The sequence below is a fragment of the Urocampus carinirostris genome, chromosome 6, assembly GCF_059441175.1.
Source record: "Urocampus carinirostris isolate Australia breed hairy pipefish chromosome 6, RoL_Ucar_1.0, whole genome shotgun sequence".
Taxonomy (NCBI): Eukaryota; Metazoa; Chordata; class Actinopteri; order Syngnathiformes; family Syngnathidae; genus Urocampus; species Urocampus carinirostris.
In genome coordinates this window covers 7,626,780-7,648,088 of record NC_142354.1, presented here as the reverse complement: position 1 = coordinate 7,648,088, position 21,309 = coordinate 7,626,780, and the positions used below count along the sequence as shown (strand labels likewise).

The 21,309-nt window shown below is 40.2% G+C and overlaps 1 protein-coding gene across 10 annotated transcripts in view; it reads left to right on the top strand.

Moving 5' to 3' along the window:
- plekha6 (pleckstrin homology domain containing A6) overlaps positions 1-21,309 on the top strand; it is a 69,502-nt gene that overhangs the window by 14,676 nt on the left and 33,517 nt on the right. For 9 of the 10 annotated variants that reach the window (XM_088337677.1, XM_088337679.1, XM_088337683.1 and 6 more), the window contains exons 3-7: positions 8,208-8,282; positions 9,648-9,753; positions 12,994-13,098; positions 13,196-13,268; positions 16,983-17,083. In XM_088337677.1, coding sequence (XP_088193803.1) covers positions 8,242-8,282; positions 9,648-9,753; positions 12,994-13,098; positions 13,196-13,268; positions 16,983-17,083 — 426 coding nt within the window. In that variant the 5' untranslated portion in view covers positions 8,208-8,241. The remainder of the gene's footprint in view (positions 1-8,207; positions 8,283-9,647; positions 9,754-12,993; positions 13,099-13,195; positions 13,269-16,982; positions 17,084-21,309) is intronic. The other variant, XM_088337682.1, reaches the window with a different exon arrangement.

Sequence of the window (21,309 nt, the reverse complement as noted above, 5' to 3'; positions counted from 1 at the left end):
AAGAAGGGAAAGGATTGCACACACGTTCTGGTGATCGCTCGTCGCGGGGAGCAGGTCGATCTGAACGCAGAAGTGGCACTTTCGTGGCAAGCGATGGCGGTGTCGGGAGCGGAAAAAAAAGGGTCAGTAGCCAGGATAGGAGAGCAAAAACGTGATCGGGATTGGTAGAGTAATTGGAAGAGGATTGGAAGTCAAAAGCCAGAAAAGGAGAGTAGACGTGGTTGAGATCAAAAATGGATTGTTATTTGGGACGGGAGATTGGAAATGGTCAAGATCAAAACAGAACGTAGCGGATAGGCGAAAAAGGGCTTGCCGTGTAAAAACGGAGATTCTCAGACAGACCGACAAAAGGGGACCGACAGGACCGAGTTTAAATACTGACAGGGAGCCAATCTGTCAACAAGCTGCAGCTGGCGCCACACAGGCGGGGCCAACTGGGCGCCATGGCAACCGTGACCCACACAGGTGCGGCCAATCGGGCGCCATGGCAACCATGACAGCGCCATGTCATGTATATTTGTTGTTTTCTTTGGTCAACTTGGTCTTAAATTGGACTTCAAAAAGTGTTAAAACTTTGAAAAGTCTTGAATGGAACTTGCCTTAAGCTGTCAAAACGCTGCTGCCGGCGTTGATCAGGGTTTCCTCTATAATTGAATTAAAAATATTGTCATATTGTGTCTAGCATTTCAGTCAAGTCAAGTCATTTTTATTTGTATAGCCCTAAATCACGAAGAGTCTCAAAGGGCTTCACAGATTATTACACTATATTACACAGACTATTTTTCAGCCGACGAGAAGAGTAGGTTATTCATATGCTATGGAGTAGAAGTGAGTTTTAAGCTTAGATTTAAACATTTCCACTGAGGTTGCAGATGGGATCTCAGGGGGAAGAGCATTCCACGGCACCGGTGCCCGGATGGAGAACGCTCTCGAACCAGCAGAACATTTCTTTGCTCTTGGGATCACCAGAAGACCGGCACTCTCAGATCGTAGGCTTCGGACCGGGACATAGGGGGAAATCAGATCTGAAAGATAAGAGGGAGCAAGTCCATGTATGATTTTGTATAATACTAAGAGAACCTTGAAATCACATTTAAGGCTAGCTGGGAGCCAATGCAGGTTAGCCAAAATCGGTGTTATGTGATCGGACTTTTTTGTCCTAGTTAAAAGTCGTGCTGCTGCATTTTGTACCAGCTGAAGAGACTTGATTCTAGACTTCGGGAGACCAGAGAGTAGTGCATTACAGTAATCGAGAAGGGAGGTAACAAACGCATGAATTATAATTTCCGCATCCGACTGAGACAGTATTGAACGGATTTTAGCAATGTTACGAAGATGGAAGAAAGCGGTTCTAGTAATTTTCTTTACATGCGTTTCAAAGGATAGATCAGGGTCAAATATGACACCTAAATTTTTAACTGAGTCACTCTGTGTGATGTGACATTTGTCAATGTTCACAGCGGTTTTTGAGAATAAGTCACGGCATTTAGATGGACCAATGACTAACATTTCGGTCTTTTCAGAGTTAAGACGCAAGAAATTGAGTGACATCCACTCTTTTATCTCAATGAGGCAGGCCTCCAAATTTCCACAGTTTAGTGCGGGAGATTCCTCCAACGGAAGATATAGTTGAGTGTCGTCTGCGTAGCAGTGGAAGCTGATATTGTACTTGCGAATAATATCACCTAATGGAAGCATGTAAATGCTGAAAAGAAGGGGGCCACGCACTGAACCCTGCAGAACACCTCAGGTAACATTAAAGGGCTCAGATGTCATTTCGCCATATTTAACACAGTGCGTCCTATCTGAGAGGTAGGATCTGAACCACGAGAGGACGGTTCCTAATAGAGAACCAATCCATTTTTCCAACCGTTCTAGTAGGAAATTGTGGTGCACTGTGTCAAAAGCAGCACTAAGATCCAGCAGCAGCAAAAGAAATGAAGCGCCAGAATCCATTGCCAGTAGGAGATCATTTGTTACCTTGAGCAGAGCTGTCTCAGTAGAGTGGTTAGCCCTGAATCCTGATTGCATAGATTCAAAAAGGCTATTCTCGGATATGAAATCATTCAGCTGCTGTGCCACTACTTTTTCAAGTACTTTAGAAAGGAAAGGTAGGTTTGACACAGGTCTATAATTACATAAGATTTCTGGATCAAGGTTGGGTCGTTTCAGTGTGGGTTTAATAACGGCGGACTTAAAAGCTGCTGGAACTACACCTGAGGAGAGTGATATGTTTATAATATTTAGAACTGAAGGTCCAAGGACGCCAAAAAGACCTTTAATAAGTAAACCTGGGAGCGGGTCGAACTGGCAAGTTGTCGGTTTGGCCGCATTCACCACCTGTTTGAGATCATCAAGTGACAGTTCACTAAAACTGGACAAATTCCCTGGACAGCCACCCTGTCGTGCATCTGTAGATTTCATTCCTTTAATATGGGTGGTATTAATAATGTATTTAGCAATTTCTTCCTGTATGCATTGAATCTTCTTAGTCAAGAAGACCATTAAGTCATGAGCAGAGTGGGTTGAACTATCTGCGACAGTCTGTTGCCTTGTAAGCGATGCTACAGTGTCAAAAAGGACTTTGGGATTGTTCTTTTGTGACGCAATCACCTTCGAAAGGTAGGCCGATTTTGCAAAGACCGATACAGTTAAGTTTATAATCACGAATAATGTTATCAACAAGTAAAGCTTTAGGAGCAAGCGATCTAATATTTAAAAGACCAAATTTTAGCTTTGCTGAATCATTTGACTTAGCTGAAGTCTTTGTAGTCTTTGTAGAGATCGTCACAAGATATCGCCGTTCGTGAGCGTTGAGTTTAAAGCGTCGGTTGTCCGGCGAGGAATGAATGGTATAATTAGTCACATCCTCGCGTCCTTCTTGCTCCTTCGACTTCGCACGCTTCACAGATTTACCCGCACGGCAACCACGCTTCTGTTTTCTGTCTTTACGGCGCCGTTGTCGTCGTTTAGTAGGAGGAATAGTTGTCCACAAGGATGCCGGATCTCTTTGAAGCCCGTTCGGTACATGAAGGAAGCAATACAGCTTTAAATGATCCATTTTCATTGATACGGATAATGATAGATAGATAGATAGATAGATACTTTATTCATCCCTGCAGGGAAATTCACACTTCCAGCAGCATCCCTGCGCTGAAGAACAAAACAATAATAAGGCAAAAAGAATACAATACACAAATACAGTGGAACCTCGGTTCGTGACCATGATCCGTTCCAGAACCCTGTTCGAGAACTGATTGGTTCAATCACCGAAATCATTTTTCCCATTAAAAATAATGTAAATCGTTTTGATCCGTTCCAACACCCTGAATGTTTACCATGAATGTTTAACGTAAACATGAAGCTAACCCAGGCTAATCGTACGTTCGCGTTATCGTAATCTTCCGTACGAAAGATTACGCTAACATGAACGTGTAAAAATAAAATAATCAGGTTGTTTACAAGTCATTTAGCACCACAAGTGGCTAGCGCTTCATTGGAAAGGGGGCTCGGTTCCAACACCCTGAATTTTTGGCTCAGTTCCAACACCCTGAATATTTACCTCAAATCATAAAGCTAACCCAGGCTAATCGTATGTTCGCGTTATCGTAATCTTCCGTACGAAAGATTACGCTTACACGAATGTGTTAAAAAGATAAAGAAAATAATTATGAATAGGATTTCTTACCTGTGTGGTGGTCAGCAGAAGGCGCATGCTCTATTCCCTAGCAAGATCGGAAACTCGCACACCTCTTTTATATTTAGCTATTATGTCTTTCTTAAAGGCAATAGTTGTACGAACAACTTTTCTTTTTTCACCTGTCCTACTTGCACCGACCTTCTTCGGAGGCATAGTTAGGGGCTAAAACACTCTGTTCACCGATATTAAAAGCGAAAGCAAAAAGAGGCAAGTGCGCACGTGATAACAGTTGGTCACGAGGGGTGGGGGCCATCTACACCATCTACACCTGTACGCCGCTCAGCAACGTTCGAAAACCGAGGTTCCACTGTACCCAATGTGACGTGTTAGTACCCAATGTAGCGTGTTATATAGATTATCTAGATAGTGCTACGCAGAATATACACTGCAATAAAAATACGGTAATATGCAATGTGGGGGGTGCGGTTTAATGTGGTTCTTTACTCCGCTGGGTGGAGTTAAAGAGCCTCATGGCATGAGGAAGAAAAGATCTCCTCAGTCTGTCCGTGGTACAAGACTGTGACAGCAGTCTGTCACTGAAGCTGCTCTTCTGTCTGGAGATAATGCTGTGTAGTGGATGTGATGAATTGTCCATGATTGTCCGCAGCTTTTCCAGTGCCCGTCTCTCCGCTACTATTGTTAGGCTGTCCAGCTATGTGCCCACAACAACAACAGAGTCCAAAAAGAAAATAAGATAATGAACGTGATTTGGTACTAACAAACTACATTTTATTTACATGTCAAGAAAAATTGAATGTAACGGATGAATAAGAAACATTGTTGACCCAAGCACTCGCAATGTTAGCAAAGGAGGAAAGGAGAAGACATTTTTTGAACAGGTTATCAGTCCTGGTCAATAAACGTAATTTTAAAACTAACAACTCATTGAAATGATCATGGATCATGTCATGCGTGTCATAATGATAATTTTACCCTGCACCAAAAACGTTTTTTGGAAAGAAAGAAATCCTTTCTTGGCTACCTTTGGACCAGACAAAGCAGCACGTAGGAGAAAAATGAGGGTGGCCCCATGATGACCCCCAGCACCCCCCGCGGAAAGTCTCTATCCCTTTTATCAAATCCATCCTGCGTTTTTCAGCCAATGGATAGGGAATGAAAGAAACATGCCTGGGTTCCTGGCTGAGGAGACGAGGTCGTGAATTTGGGCTTTCTTGGTCGCCATGTTGCTAGGGGGCGCAGGCCGGAGAGGCCTTCACTTCGAGCTGAGGCGTGTCCTGTGATCGCTTCGGTTCCTGTGCTTTTCAAAATAAAGTTCTATAATTGGTACATTATAATAATTGTTAATAATTTCATTTGGACACACAATGAAACAAATCCTTTGTCATAAACCATGATACATGTGCAAATCGTTCATCTTTGGATTACAAATGATCACTTCGTGGGGCGGTAGCCGCTTTGACGACACTGGGCTTTTCCCCCAACGCATCGTTAGAAAAGCCGAGAAGGAGGATTTATGCTATCGCTCTATACCGGCCATCTCTCCTGCCAACAATGCAACCCACCCCACACACTGTCTATTCAGCCCCTTTGCCCTCTAGAGGGATATACAGAAGCCTCCGCTCCCGCACTGCTAGGCTCACTAACAGCTTCAAAGGTCTCTTTGGCGTTCTTGCACCTTCAGTTCTAAATATTTTAAACATATCACTCTCCTCAGGTGTAGTTCCAGCTGCTTTTAAGTCCGCCGTCATTAAACCCACACTGAAACGACCCAACCTAGATCCATAAAACTTATGTAATTATAGACCTGTGTCAAACCTACCGTTTCTTTCTAAAATACTTGAAAAAGTAGTGGCACAGCAGCTGAATGATTTCATGTCCGAGAACAATCTCTTTGAATCAATGCAATCAGGATTCAGGGCTAACCACTCTACTGAGACAGCTCTGATTAAGGTAACCAATGATCTCCTACGGGCAATGGACTCGGGCGCATCATCACTTTTGCTGCTGCTGGACCTTAGTGCTGCATTTGACACAGTGGACCATATTATCTTGCTAGAACGGTTGGAAAAATGGATTGGTCTCTCAGGAAGCGTCCTATTATGGTTCAGATCCTACCTCCCAGATAGGACACACTGCGTTAAATATGGCGAATTGACATCTGAGCCATTTAGTGTTACTTGTGGTGTTCCGCAGGGTTCAGTGCTTGGCCCCCTTCTCTTCAGCATTTATATGCTTCCACTAGGTGATATTATTCGCAAGTATAATATCAGTTTCCATTGCTACGCAGATGACACTCAACTCTATCTCCCGATGGAGGAATCTGCCACACTAAACTGTAGCACTTTGGAGGCCTGCCTCATTGAGATAAAAGAGTGGATGTCACTCAATTTCCTGCGTCTTAACCCTGAAAAGACTGAAATGTTAGTTATTGGTCCATCTAAGTCCCGTGACTTATTCTCTAAAACCGCAGTGAACTTGGACAATTGCCACATCACACAGAGTGACTCACTTAAAAATTTAGGTGTCATTTTCGACCCTGATCTGTCCTTTCAAACACATGTGAAGAAAATTACTAGAACCGCTTTCTTCCATCTCCGTAACATTGCTAAAATTCGTCCTATACTTTCTCAGTCGGATGCGGAAATCATAATTCATGCGTTTGTTACCTCCCGTCTCGACTACTGTAATGCACTACTTTCCGGTCTTCCGATGACCAGACTCAAGAGTCTTCAGCTGGTACAAAATGCTGCAGCGAGGCTTTTAACAAGGACAAAAAAGTACGATCACATCACCCCAATTTTGGCTAACCTGCATTGGCTCCCTGTTAGCCTAAGATGCGATTTTAAGGTTCTCCTACTACTATACAAAATCCTACATGGACTTTCCCCCTCATATCTTTCAGATCTGATCTCCCCCTATGTCCCGGCCCGAAGCCTTCGTTCCGAGAGCGCCGGTCTCCTGGTGATCCCAAGAGCCAAGAAGTGTTCCGCTGGTTCGAGAGCGTTCTCCATCCGGGCACCGGTGTTGTGGAATGCTCTTCCCCCTGAGATCCGATCTGCAACCTCGGTGGAAATGTTTAAATCTAGGCTTAAAACTCACTTCTACTCTATTGCATACAAGTAACCTAAACTTCTTATATGTAATAACTTGTGAAGCCCTTAGAGACTAATTGTGATTAAGGGCTATACAAATAAAAATGACTTGACTTGACTTGACATCTACTGAGATTACTGAACTCTCTTTACACTTCAGAAGAGAAATGACCAAACACTCATGACTTGCTCACACCTGATGATTGTTTTTATACAAGAACAAATTTACCTTTTCACCTTTTTTACATTTTTAACTTTCTTTATATTATTGCTACTACTGCTGCTGCTTGGAATACTTTACCACATGTTCTTTCTTCATGTCGTTTGTAACGACTTTGGTATTAGCCGCAAGGTCACTCGCACTTTTATGAGTAGTATCTTAAGTTTTCAATACTTAGTATGCCCAAGTACATCTGAGGAAATTGAAAAAAAATTAGCTTAGCTTTACACATTAGAAGATGTCATCAATCAAAATAAATATAAAAATGCTACATTGGGCAGTTTTTTGGCTAATTACAACTTAAAAGTTCATGTCAAGCAAATTTATGACAGCGGCCATTTGCTAGAGGAGAAGGCAACATTGCAATCCTGACACTTTTTTCCAATTATCTCTCAAGTGCTGTTAATGAGCTTGTTTCCTGATCTTATTTTCTTCCTGAGAAACATATGTCTTGTTTGCACGTGCAATTTTCGGAACAGAATCAGTAATAGCGTGTTAGGGCACAGCTAGCCTGCTTTCAAAAGTGTGTTAGGAGGCCACAGCCGAAATGGTGTCGGTAGACAAACTGGACTGATGCCAACATGCTAACGCGCGCTGGTTGAACTCTAGTTGAAATCAAAAACTTCCTTCGGGGCGAAAGGTCCAGCTGGTTGGTGCAGAAAGAAAAAGAAAGAAAGAAAGAAAGAAAGAAAGAAAGAGGGAGGGATGGAGGGAGGGAGAAAGAAAGAAAGAAAGAAAGAAAGAAAGAAAGAAAGAAAGAAAGAAAGAAAGAAAGAAAGAGGAAGGAAGGAAGGAAGGAAGGGAAGAAGGGAGAGACGGAGTTAGGGGGGGTAAGGAGAGAGAAAGAAAGAAAGGAAGGAAGGAAGGAAGGAAGGAAAGAAGGAAGGAAGGAAGGAAAAGAGGAAGGGAGGGGGGTAGGGAAGGAGAGAGAGAGAGAAAAAGAAAGAAAGAATGAAAGTAGGACGGACGGAAGGAAGGAAGGAAGGAAGGAAGGAAGGAAGGAAGGAAGGAAGGAAGAATTGTGAACAGTTTATATGTGAAAACAGGGGACATATAGACTAGTGTCCTTTCTCCATCTCCATGGCGACAGCCAGTCGTTTCTTCACTTCTCGAGATTTAAATCGATCCGGCTTTTTTCTTATTTCAAATACGATATTTTTTCCGAAATCTAGGCTCAAATTGTTACTTTCATATTGTTGTATTTTCTCACAATCCCGAACCTTTCTTTTGGCAGTCACCATGGCAACTCTGGACAAACTGGACCCGAAATGAGCACTGGCCCGCTGCAAGGAACCGGACACAATCTGCAGTGAGTCTATTTCCTGTCTGACCCTTCAAAATAAGATAACGCAAAATAATTTGAAATTGGGAGGTTTCCCAGAGTCTTCAGTCTTCCAAGTCAGCAAAGCAACCCAAAGTCTAACCAATCTAGCTCGTTAAAATAATCCTTACATGAACCTTATTCCACTTTGTGGACACTTTGGAGACTCTTGATTTGAAAACAAATTTGACAACATATTTAAATAGCTTAGTTTTAAATCATGATTTCTCTCCAGAAAAGGATTTGGATTTTGACTTGCCAAGGTTGTCCAGAGTCTACAATCATCAAAGTCACTGTGCTATGCTAAAGAAGGCTAACTGATGCTACTCTGCTAACTATTTTAAGTAGTCCTCGTAGGGATCACAAAAGACCATTTTTTTCCAATGCAAAGAGCCTGTAGTCTTCCTCCCCACAAACATGAAGATATGTTCTAAAACATTCCACGCGCCACAGATGTCCAGAAATTAAGTCTCAAAGTAGACAGTTTGATCTCATAACTCCTAGAGGTGTCACACCACCTGATGAAAACAAAAACTCATAACAATGGCTGGTCCCCGTGATGTGATTGTCAATCGCTGCGTAGAGTAAGTTTACCTGTCGCCTGTACAGTGTTCCTTTTTTGCTTTTGCCTCCTTTTAGGTATGTGATTGTGACTTTTCGTTTTGTGTTTTTCATCTCGTATCTTGCAATAAATATAATGTTGTCCAGATAGCTCCCCGTTAGCGTGCAGGCTCCCGAAGGCTTCCAGGTTAGCGCCGTTAGCAGTCGGCTAGCTGGCTAGCCTGCCATGCTAATTGTTTTCTCCCTGGCTGGTTTCGTGTTTATTGGCGTAACTGTTTTTTTGTTGGCTCCTGGATAGTCTGGCGGCCTACTGCATGTTTTTGGTCAGCCAGACTCCCATTTTTATCTGCCGATCGGTCCCCGTTCCCCGTTTATAGTATCCGTCTAGCCTGCCGAGATCAATTTGTATACTTACATCTGGGTTCGTGTCTGTTGCCGTGGTCGTTTATCTTTTGATGGCTCCGGGTTATCTTGGCTGCCCACTGTATGCTTTTTGTCAGCCAGCCTCCAGTTTTTCTGCCGATTGGTTCCGGTTAGCCCTTTTTAGCGGCTGGCAAGCCTGCCGTATCCTGGCTGGTTTAGCCCCTGTTAGCTCTCTGTTATTTTTGCCAGTTGGCCTCAATTTGGCTGCTCGCCATTTGTTGTACCATCGAACCCAGGAAGTCAAAGACGAAAAGGACCGTCTTCAAAACGCATTCTCTCGGAAAGTCATTGGAATATACCAATGACTTGTACATCAATATTTCCTTTTAAATGGTCCAATAACGGATGTTCCTTTCGGTTCCCCGTCAGTAATTCGACTATGAAAGTGAACAGCATCCCTGAGAAGACCAATCACATTCAAACTACAAACATGGTGTCCGAAATGTCCTCTCAGGAACTACAACCTGCTCCACGGGTAAGACATTTTCTTTTTTTTTCAAGTGTGAAGAAAGAAAATATGAAAATAGGTTTCTTGAGAGAGAGAGAGTCGTACTCATACGCTGCAGAGTTATTTTTAGAGCAGACAAACGGGCTACTCGCGCTGCCCTTGGGGCTAACTAGCATATGCCGGCACGTTAGCATATGCGCGCCTTCCATGTTAAATGGAGCGTGCGAAACCAGGTCCTGTTTATTCGTTTGACATCATCCGCACCGAATAGAAGAAATAACAAAATGTCCGCTTGACGGCTTCCTGAGGTCAACATCATTTATACGCTATAAATATAAATATATAGATATAATCCAAAACCTTGAAATAGATGAATGAAAATTAAATAACTGTATAAAAATAAATAGAAAACATAAATGAATGAATGAATGAAAACTTTATTCGAACATTAGAATAAAAACAGAACAAAAACAATAACTCAACAAGAAAATATTGTAACATAACTCGAAAAGGGTTAGTAAGAAGCAGATGCTTATTTTCCCTACCCCTTTATCATCCCTGTTAAATGATATAAGAACAATTGTAATGATATAAATAATAAGAGTTATGATATAACAACAGCAACAATAACACAAAGTTAATCATAGTTCTCGACGCACTATTCCTAATCTCTCATATCACTCATACCCCATTTTCTTCATCTCTGTGTTCCGCCAGGAATGTTTTTTTGTATTTAAATTTGAACACGTGAATAGTTGGACATTGTTTGATCTCTTCTTGTAGATTGTTCCGAAGTTTGACTCCACACACAGACACACACATACTTTTCCTGGTGGTTCTCACCTTTGGGATTATGAATTTACGACAGCCCCTTAAATTATAATTTACTTCTATCCGACTGTATAATTTATGGATGTTTTCTGGCACTATGTTTTTGTTGACCTTAAATAGCAGTTGTGAAGTGAAAAAATTTACTAAATCATCTAATTTCAATAATTTGGACTGCAGGAATGAAATATTCGTATGCTCTCGATATCCTACCCTGTGTATAGTTCTAATCGCACGTTTTTGGAGGCTAAAAGGGGGCTGTAGTCAACTTTTCTTATTATTGCACAATATGTTAAGTATGGCAGAACTAGAGAACAATTTGATAAATACAATGCATTGTAGTTTCAAATGAATTTGGCTTTATTAATGATTGAAATGCTTTTAGATACCTTAGTTTGTATGTGTCTGATGTGTGTTTTCCAGTTTAATTTATTGTCTATTATGACCCCTAAAAACTTAATTTCTGATACAGCGTCTATTGCAGCACCATCCATTTTTACTTCTAAAACTTGATTTGCCTTGCGATGACCAAAGAATAATACTTTGGATTTATTCAAATTTAAAGATCATTTATTTATATCCATCCATACTTTTAGGTTAATTAATTCACGATTAATACAGGTTACCAAATCAATATAGTTATCATTTGAATAGAAAATGTTAGTGTCGTCTGCAAATATTACTATTTTCAATAGTTTTGAAACATTAAAACATGAATAGATACATATAATTTGAATAGATAAATAAAACCCCTAGATATAGGCCTAGATATAGATAGATGGATAGATGGATAGATAGATAGATAGATAGATAGATAGATAGATAGATAGATAGATAGATAGATAGATAGATAGATACTGTATTCATCCCTGTAGGGAAATTCACACTTCCAGCAGTATCCTTGTGTTGAAAATTAAAATAATAATAAAATAAAATAAATAGAATACAAAAATACCCAATATAACGTGTTCATATAGAGTATTTAAATAGTGCTATGGAAAATACACACTGTAATAAAAATAGGGTAATATGCAAATGTGGGGGTGGGGTTTCATGTGGGCTTTCACTCCCCCGGGTGGAGTTAAAGAGCCTCATGGCATGAGGAAGAAATGATCTCCTCAGTCTCTCCCTGCAAGATATGGATATAAATAAAAATGGATCTGCATAGAACTATGAAATAGAGTAATAAAATATTAACAAATACATTGAATCCACCCAAAAAATCAAAGTATAGCTATACGAAAGGTAAAAGAAATACATCATTATTTCCTTTCAAAATAAATAAATAACAATGAATTGCCAATGAATAAACAGTCATTGTAATTAACAAATACATTAAAATCAATGCATGTCGATAACCAATTAAACATGAATAAATCAATACGATTATCCTACAATAAAAGTAAAGGCATGTCACGGTTGCCATGGCGCCCAATTGGCCCCGCCTGTGCGGTACCAGCTGCGGCTCGTTGACAGATTGGTTTTCCTTCTATTTAAGCTCAGTGCTCTCACTCACCCTTTGTCAGTCCGTCAACGAACCTCTTCCCCGCAAGATGCGGGTTTTGACTCTGTCCGGTTTCCTGTCTGCGTTTCCTGTCCGGTATCGTTCCCGTCTAGTTTGTACTGTTTATTATTATCTCCAGGTTTTTTTCTTGTCTAGCTGGTCCTGTTTAATTTCGATATCCTCTTTCATTATCTATCCTGTCCGTCCCGTCCTGTCCAGTATCGTATCCAATATCTTCTCGGGTTCTGACTCGGCCCTGTTTTCCTGCTGGTATTTCATGTCGGGTATTGTTCCCGTTTATTTTGTCCTGTTTAATATCAGTTTCCTGTTTCGTTCCCTTCTATTTTTGTCCTGTTAATTATTCTCTCCAGTTTTCGTTCCCGTCTAGTTCTTCCTTTTTTATTTCGATATCCTGTTTCATTATCAATCCTGTATGTCCCGTCCTGTCCGGTATCGACCCGACCCGTGCGATATCTGCTCGGACAATTGGTATCGAACTCGTCGGCCTCTGGCTTCCTGTCCACGCCGGACCGCTGCCTAACGCGCATGACTCCCCATTTCCCATAAAAGAAAAGGCTTGTGTGAGAAACATGGCGCATCTGTGTCCTTATCCTGTTCCGGTTCATGACAACGCATACATAAAATGAAATGAATGCAATTGAAGCAATACGTATAATTAAATTACAAATAGACACATGCAAATTATTTATTGGATGAATAAGAGTTTTTAGATTACAAACGAATCGATAAACTAAATAAATAAATCATATGAACAATGATGAAACGTTTTTGAATGATTCTCTTGGCAGGAAAATAATACATACGATCAAAAGTAATTGTACAAATAAAAATATTGATTTAAATCCTAAAAAGATGAATGATAAATGGATAGCTACATAAAAAAGATAATAACAGAAAGAATTTGGTCTTTGCAGTCTTCCCGAACGGCGCGCAAGGCGGCCACTTTCGGCAAGCGCTCCAATTCCGTGAGGCGGAACCTTAAAGCGCCAGTGAGCAAAGCCGGCTGGTTGTACAAGCAGGTACCTTTCGGTCACGCCCCCAAAACAAGATGGCCGACACCGTGACGTCACAATGACCTTGTTACGCGCGTGTCTCCCCTCCTTTCCCCCCGCCCAGGCCAGCAGCGGGGTCAAGCAGTGGAACAGGAGATGGTTTGTGCTCTCCGACCGATGTCTCTTCTACTATAAAGGTAGGTGGATGTCGTGTTGCTAGCTTAGCCTAGCCTAGCGTGTTCACAATGCGGCTCCCGGGCCACATCGTGCCCGCCGTACGAACCGATCTGGCTTGTGAGACAAAGCGGAGAAAAGTGCAAGAGAAAAACACCTCTCTTTTTTCTCTTACTCCTTTCCATCTCTCTCTCGCTCTCTTTTGTTTCTTTCTTTTTCCACTATCTCTTCTCTCTTTCTTTCTCTTTCCCTCTATGATCCTCTCTTTTCTCTCTCTTTTCAATTTTCTTTTTCTCTTTCTCTGTCATCTGTTTTCTATCCTTCTCTCTTTCTCACTGTGTCTTTCTTTTTTTCTCTCTCTTCACTTTCTTTCTCTTTGTCTCACTGGCTTTCTATTTCTATTTTTCTTTTTATCTCTTTCTTTTATCTGTCTTGTCCTTGCTTGCGTACTCTCCCTCTCCTCTCCCTTCTTCTCTCTTTCTCTCCTTCTCTCTTTCTCTCTTTCTCTCCCTCTCTCTGTCTCTCTTTTTCTCCATTTTCTTTCATTCTTTTTCTTCCTCTCTATTCTCCTTCTTTCCCTTTCTCTCTTTGTCTCTATCTTTTCCCTTCTTTGCTTTTTTTCTTTCTTCTTATCTCTCTTTCATTTTATGTGGCCCTTAAGCTCCAATGAGTTTGCCACCTCTGGTGTAAATGATCAACTCAGGTGTGAGCATTCCCTGAACCGGCTCGCCTTTCTCCCCATAAAACAGTAATCCCACAACGTCGTCGTCATCCGTCATGATCCGGCCTGAAAAGTGGATCCCATGAAACATCAAATTTAAGAAAAGTCTTCATCTACCTAAATGGGATAGAGTACAGGAACAGACCAAGGAAGTTTACTAAGATCTTCACAATTCAAAGATATTGATGCCACAAGAACACTGGCTCAACAAGGCATCCTTGCCACATCGTGTTAAAGTGCTGACTAAATCTAAATGAACAAAACATGAAAGGAAGACAATGTGTTATATGCTGGAACACAAATTAGCTCTACCGGAACAAAACATGAAAGGAAGACAATGTGTTATATGCTGGAACGCAAATTAGCTTTACTGGAACAAAACATGAAAGGGGGAGTATTTGGGATGCGCACTAACAAACTGACCAGAACATGTAAGGAGGCCAAAGCGGGTTACGTTAGATCATGAACTGTAATTGCACGGAAAAAAACAAGATAGAATGAAGACGCAAAATAAGTTGGGACACTCACTCGCTTTAGCTGAATAAAACATGAAAACAAGCTGATGCGGGTCATTTTGAAACACTAATTCTAACCAAACAAAACATGACTAAACGACAATAAGGGATATTATAAATGACTCACGACCACCAACAGAACAAAACCTGAAATTAAGGTGACACAAGAAACATTCCCATATAAGGACTGAACAATAATAGAGTGCCATAACGACGAGATTGTGAAAAAGTGCAGGCATGCTTACTTGTTGCAACCGAACAAAAGGTGAAAACAAGACTATGCAAGATAGATACTCCCACATAAATAGAACTATAAAAAGAGTGCCAGGACAACATAATGACACATAATGTTGAAACACTTACAGGCTCTAAGTCAGGGGTGTCAAACTCATTTGAACTCGGGGGCCACACGATAGAACAAACATTCTGTCGGGGGCCGGACGAGTAGATTAAAGAGAAAGAAAAAGAGAGATAAAGCAATAAGAGAAAGAGGGAGGGAAAATGAGAGAGGGTGGAACAAAGAAAGAGAGAGTGGGAGAAACAAAAGAGATAAAAAGAGAAGTCGTGAGAGAGGGGGAAAGAAAGGGAGAGGAAGAAAGAAATCCAAGGAGAAATAGAAAGACAGAAGGAGAGAAAAGAAAGCGCGAAGGGTAGCAAGAGAGAAAGAGAAAAAGGAAAAAAGAAGTTAGAGCAAAATAAGTCAAAAAGACACAGAGAGAGGAGACAAAGAGCAACAAATGAAGAGGAAAAAGAGAGACACAGAGAGTGAAAGAGACAGAGAGTGGGAGAAATTTAGAGAAAGAGAGAGAGATAGATAAATAAATACAAGTACAGTGTCTTTGTTCGAGGCACCTGGCTTTGGCAACATCAAGGAGACATATTTCAACCTGCAGCTTGTTTTTTATCTTGCGCTTCTCTGAGTGTTGTCTCGCGGGCCGGATTCAATCCTTTAGCGGGCCTGATCTGGCCCGCGGGCCGCCTGTTTGACACCTGTGCTCTAAGTGAACCAAACATGAACATAAAAAGACACATGAGACTTCAGAACACAAACTAGCATGCAATGAACAAAACATGAAAGGAAGACAACAAAACTCAAAAGAAAGAGGATGCAGGAAACGTACTGGCACGTGGCGACATCATGTTATAAATGAACAAAACATGCAAGTAAGAATGAGATGACACAAGAGTCAGGGGGAAATTCTGAGCTTTCAGTCATTGTGCCCTATCAAGACCGGTTCAGGGCGACAAATATTTTTGTTTTTTTTCTGGGTCTTTTTCCAACTTGGTAAGCTTTCCTTTCTTTTTCTTTAACTTTGTCCAACTTTTGAGTCCCTCTTTGGATTCCAACCACGTTTCTTCGGGTGTCCGGTGGTGTGGCAACGTGAAAGAAAAGAAGAAAAATACGCTTCTCTGCGAATGACGCCTTTCTCTATGTTTCCTTGCACTTGTTTCCACTTTGCCAACATTGAACTCTCGTTTTATCGGCGCACCATTTCAGTCCCTGGCTGTTTTTTATTATTCAATCGAAAATATATTTGATATTATTATCAATTTGTTATTTTTATTTTGTTATTTGCATTTCTATTCAAGGGCAGCACGGCGGCACAGTGATTAACGCGTGTGCGGCACAGTTCTGGGGTCATGAGATCGAACCTCCTGTGTGGACTTTGCATGTTCTCCCCGTGCTTGCGTGGGTTTCCTCCGGTTTTCTCCCACATTCCAAAAACATGCATGTCAGGTGAATTGGCCGGTCCAAATTGTCCCTAGGCGGGAATGAGGTGGGCAACCGGTTCAGGGTGTCCCCTGACCACGGCCCCAAGATGGCTGGGATAAGCGGTACAGATAACGGATGGATGGATTTCTATTCATAATTTATTTCATTTCACATTCTTCTTATTATTATTAATATGTAGGTTTTGAATTTTTATTTCATTTTAAATATATTTGATTTGATTATTTGTACTTTTCTTACGTTTTTTTATTATTTTTCTATTTTCATACATGATTTTAACTGTATTTCATTTATATAGTTACCGTCAGTTATTTCTGTTTTTATGTTACGATTTCATTTTGAACGCTATTTTTTTAATGAGTTTGATTTTGAACGGACCGATGAACTGAAAGTGAAGTGAAAAAAAAAGAAAGAAAGAAAAAAATAAAGAAAGAAAGCAAGAAAAAAGAGGGAGAAATTGTGCAGGCAAGGTGCGGCTTGAAGGCAGGTCAGGTTGTGGTCGCGGTCCCGGAATTTTTTCTGCACTGACTCACCTAGGCCCTGCCTCCTCCCCCCTCCACCCCCGGGAAATACACACCGGAGTGGGAGGAGCCGAGCGAAGGCCCCGCCCCCTCCTCCCCTCCCCTTAAGAACCCTCTCTCTCCTACCACATTTGACACAGTGTGCGTTCGCCATCCCAGCCCGGTGCTTCGTTTTTTCAGGCGAGCGAATGCTTTTATTTTGAAGAAAAAGGGAAGCTGACGTGCTTTTGTTTTATTGTGGTGGGCAGACGAGAAGGAGGACGGCGTTTTGGGCAGTTTACCGCTGCCCAGTTTCCGGATCGGTGCCGTTGGACCCCGAGACAACGTCACCCGGAAATTCGCCTTTAAGGTCGGTCTCCAAACCTTACCGTCCTATTTCTTTTGAGCTTCTTATTTCTCCTTTTTTTAGTGTTGTTGTTTTCGATTTTTTATTTTTTTTATTTTTTTTGAATTTTTGGATCAATAATCAACTATTACCTTTTTTTGTCGAATTATGTGATTTTGGATTTGTTTTTATGTTCTCGTAATTGAATTTTACAATGTGTTTTTTTGGCCAGATTTATTTCATTCTACATTTATATAATCTGAAAATGTATTTTCCTTAAAGTTTTTAAGGTTTTATTGTTCATTGTATTATTTTATTATTTTAAAAGCATTTGTTATTTTATTGATTAATACATTGTGGAGTTTCTTTTTCTGTTCAATTCTATTTCTATAGTTATGTTATTATTTTTAGAAATAATTGCATTTTTAAAGTACTCTTTTAAATGTATTTTATTTTAATGCGTTAATTTATTTTATATATATATATTTCTTTTTATTGGTTTCTTTTTATGTTTTTGTCTTTATTTAAATGTTCTTTACCTTTATTTTTGTATAATTTATTGGATGTACTTTTAATCATTTCATTTTAAAAGTATTGTCTTTTATATAATATAATAAATTTATATGCATGATGTCTATTCTTTTAAATGTTGTCATTGTTAATTTTATTGAATTAAATTTTTTTTATTATGTTTTAGATTGCACATACTTTTATATTTCATTTTTTTATAAATGTATAAGGAGATGATTTCTTAACTTTTAATACGGCATTTGATCAGGTCCCTTTCCTCACGTGGTTTGTCTGTGCCTCGCTTGCCGTAACGTATTTCATTATTTTTTATTCAGGTAAGAAAAAGCATGGGATTTTTTTTTCTTTTTGAATAAAAGTCTTTTTACCCTTTTAGAAACGAAAAAAACACATTTTCTTCTTTTATTGAACACTGATTGTTACATTCGATAAAATAATTAAAAAAAATATATAGTATATATAACCATATAAACAGAATATGATGGAAAAAAATAAAATTAAAATTGAGTCAAATAATTCCACTTTTACAATATTTTTCACTGCTATAATGTTGTAAATGTGTTTAATTCTATTATTTATTTATTTAGATATTTGTATTACTATGTCATATTTATCCTCGTTTTGTTCTTTTATTTGTTGTTGAATATTATTTTACTCGTACGTTTATTATTATTAATATGATTTAAATATCAATATGATTCTGTTTACGTCTTTGTATTACTTTGAATAATATCAGTTTATCTATTACTATTTAGTTGTAAAATTATTTCATTTGATTATTTATTTATTGGTTTATTTCAATATTTTCTTTTATTCGTAATCGGTATCTTTAGTTGACATCCCGTTGACATCCTTTTCAAGTGCGGCGACTATTTGTTTTGGGCTCTCGGGACATTCCGTCCATTTTGTTGACTTTGGGATTGCGGCCCAGGTGCAAAGTCCAGTAGGCGGAGCTTAAGTCCTCCTCCTCCACTTGCCGCTAGCTAGCAGTTTAGCGAACTTGATGTCATGGATATTTCTCGGTGGACTCAGAAGTCTGTTGACTTGATTGAATGTGAAGCTGGCTTTGAGCATCCTTCAATTGAAAATCTATCTGAAAATGATATTCTAGGCTCCGCCTTGAGCAGAGCTTGTCCTACTGGAAACAAAAAATATACTGTATATATGGCCAAACCCCCAGGATACAACACCCCTAGCCTACATCACAACACAATGTAGAATAACACCTCTTTACAGAATTTTCACCACTACACTACATCAACAACCTCCTTCCTTCACGTATGCAAAAAGAAAAATAATCAGCCAGCTTTGAACAGCTCGCCTCACCTTAGACGGGACAGTATTTGCACATTATTCTTTCGGAAGCTTTGATTCAGTTCTGTGTGTTATTTCTGTTGGCCAAAACTAAAAAGGAACTTTTGCTCATCTTCGGCAGAATTGATTTTGGTGCGTTGAGGTTAAGTGCTTGAAATGCTTGCCATGGGTCTTACGTTAAGTGTTGGGCTAGGGTTTGTGCTTTAGATAAGAAAAGAATAAAAGTCCTTTATTGTCATCATTATACAGAGTGTCATAAAATTCAAGAATACATCAAGAATTTAAATGTAACAGAAATATAAAGTAAGGGTTTAGAAACTAAGGTTTAGGCTCCTTATTAGGGTATTAAACTGAATTTGGGGTGCATAAATAGGGTTGGGGCTAGGGTTACATTGTCATGATTACCGATGTGATTCACCTGTGCCCGCTCCTTTTGCGGGTACTGATTGGCTCCCTGTCACTATTTGAACCCACTTCTATCTGTCCCCTTTTGTCAGTCCGTCTGCAAACCTCAGTTAACACTAGGCAAGCCTTTTTCGACCCTTACTCCCACCTGTCCCATTTTTGCTACCGTCTGTCTCCGGCTACAACCTGTTTTGATCCTGACCACGTCTGCTCTCCCGTCCCGGCTTACGACCCTTTTTGTCCCTGACCACGCTTTGCTCTCACATTCCCGGCTACCGACCAGTTTCTCTGTCCCTGACACCGCCATCGCTCGCTACGGAAGATCCACTTACGTCTTCGGATCACAATCCGATTGCAAGAGCGACTTGCTTCCCGCGTCCAGTGGGCACCGGATCGCGGGCGCTGCCCTTCCTCTCACTCTCAATAAAATTGTGAGAAAACGTTACGCGATTGGGTCTGCTCTGTGTGCTGGTCGTGACATACATCTAGAGTTAGGGCTAGGCTTAGGGTTAGGATCTAGGGTTTTAGCTCAAAATTAGGGTTCTAACTTAGGTTGAGAGCAAGGTTCCGGTTTGTAACGGGGTTAGGGCTAGGGTTACAAGCTAGGATAAGATGTAGAGCTAGGGTTTGGGCTGCGAGTCAGGGTTTTTAACCGATTTAAGGGCTCCAAAATAAGGTTAGGGTTTGAAAGTAAAGTTGAAGCTCTCGTTTTTTTGATCGTTGGATTTCTTTTTTTAATGGTACTGGAAAAAATCAATTGGATTTGAAAGTCCTTAAAAAGTGCTTGAATTTGGCCTTGAAAAAAGGTAGATTAACCCTGTATTGGGTAGTTATTTTAGATACAGTCGGGCCCCACGATAAGGCATTGCTGCCTTTATAACATTCTGACATTATACGGTAAGACGTATTTCTGGACCCTTTTTATGGCTTTTCAAAATGATAACACATCACAAATAGACAAACTTTAAGCTTCAGTTCAACAGCTGTCACCGTTTCCTCCCTGGCTTTGCATTTCAATTCTTGGCAACAATTTTCAGATGAAATTGCAAAAAAACATGTATTACTCCAATCAGTGTGTTGAAAATAATGAAACAAAAAGATGATAACCATGGAAAGGAAGCTTCTTACGATCAAAAAATATAAAAAGGGTGTTTTCATAATGATGGCATTCAGAAAGCGTGTAATGAGAATGTGTTGTTGGCTTTTGGCCTAAATTTGAAAACCAGGAAATACTTTGGAACAGTCAAAACTGGAACGCTTGATTGGTCTGTCAACCGTCCTATCGGGAATCTTCTTTTAGGGCATTTTTTTTCGAGTGGTTTTGTTGAGAAACTTCGAGTGTGACGTCTTCCAAAATCTGTGAATCATTCAATGTTATTGTAGTTTTTTCCTCAACAATGTTATAGTTACAGTTACAGTTGACATAATATCACAAAAAGGTCCCGTCTAGATTTGACAGTTTGCCTCAGGTGGTGACGGAGAGGGATCGTGTTCCGGCTTGTATGTCGCTACAACTTCTGCTAAGGAATCCGGATCAAATGGCCTACTCGGGGAAATCTACAATTCTAAAATCGGTCCAGAATACAGTAAACCCTCAGGATTCGGCAGGAATCGCAAGGTTAAATTATCGAATCAAATACTGATTAGCTAACACCTCTTGAACACCGATACGCCAGATAAATACAATAAAACAGCCAAATTGTACACAAAAAGTACTACTTTTACGTGCACGTGAATAAATAACATTATACATATAACCGAAGTATGATATTTGATATACCTTTGGTGTCACATAATATTAGTTGGTCCAGTGAAGTAGCAGGTGGATGCAGAAGAGACGGCAGATTGAAAATGAAACATTTCCTGATTGTGGATTGTTCACAGCCATGCGATTTTGCTAGGGTAACGATTTGTGCGTTTTTTTTGTGTTTCTTGATCATTGAAAGCTCGGTTTCCGTGGTTCTGTCGTGTTTTTGCTTCTCCCTTTAGCACCACTGTAAGTC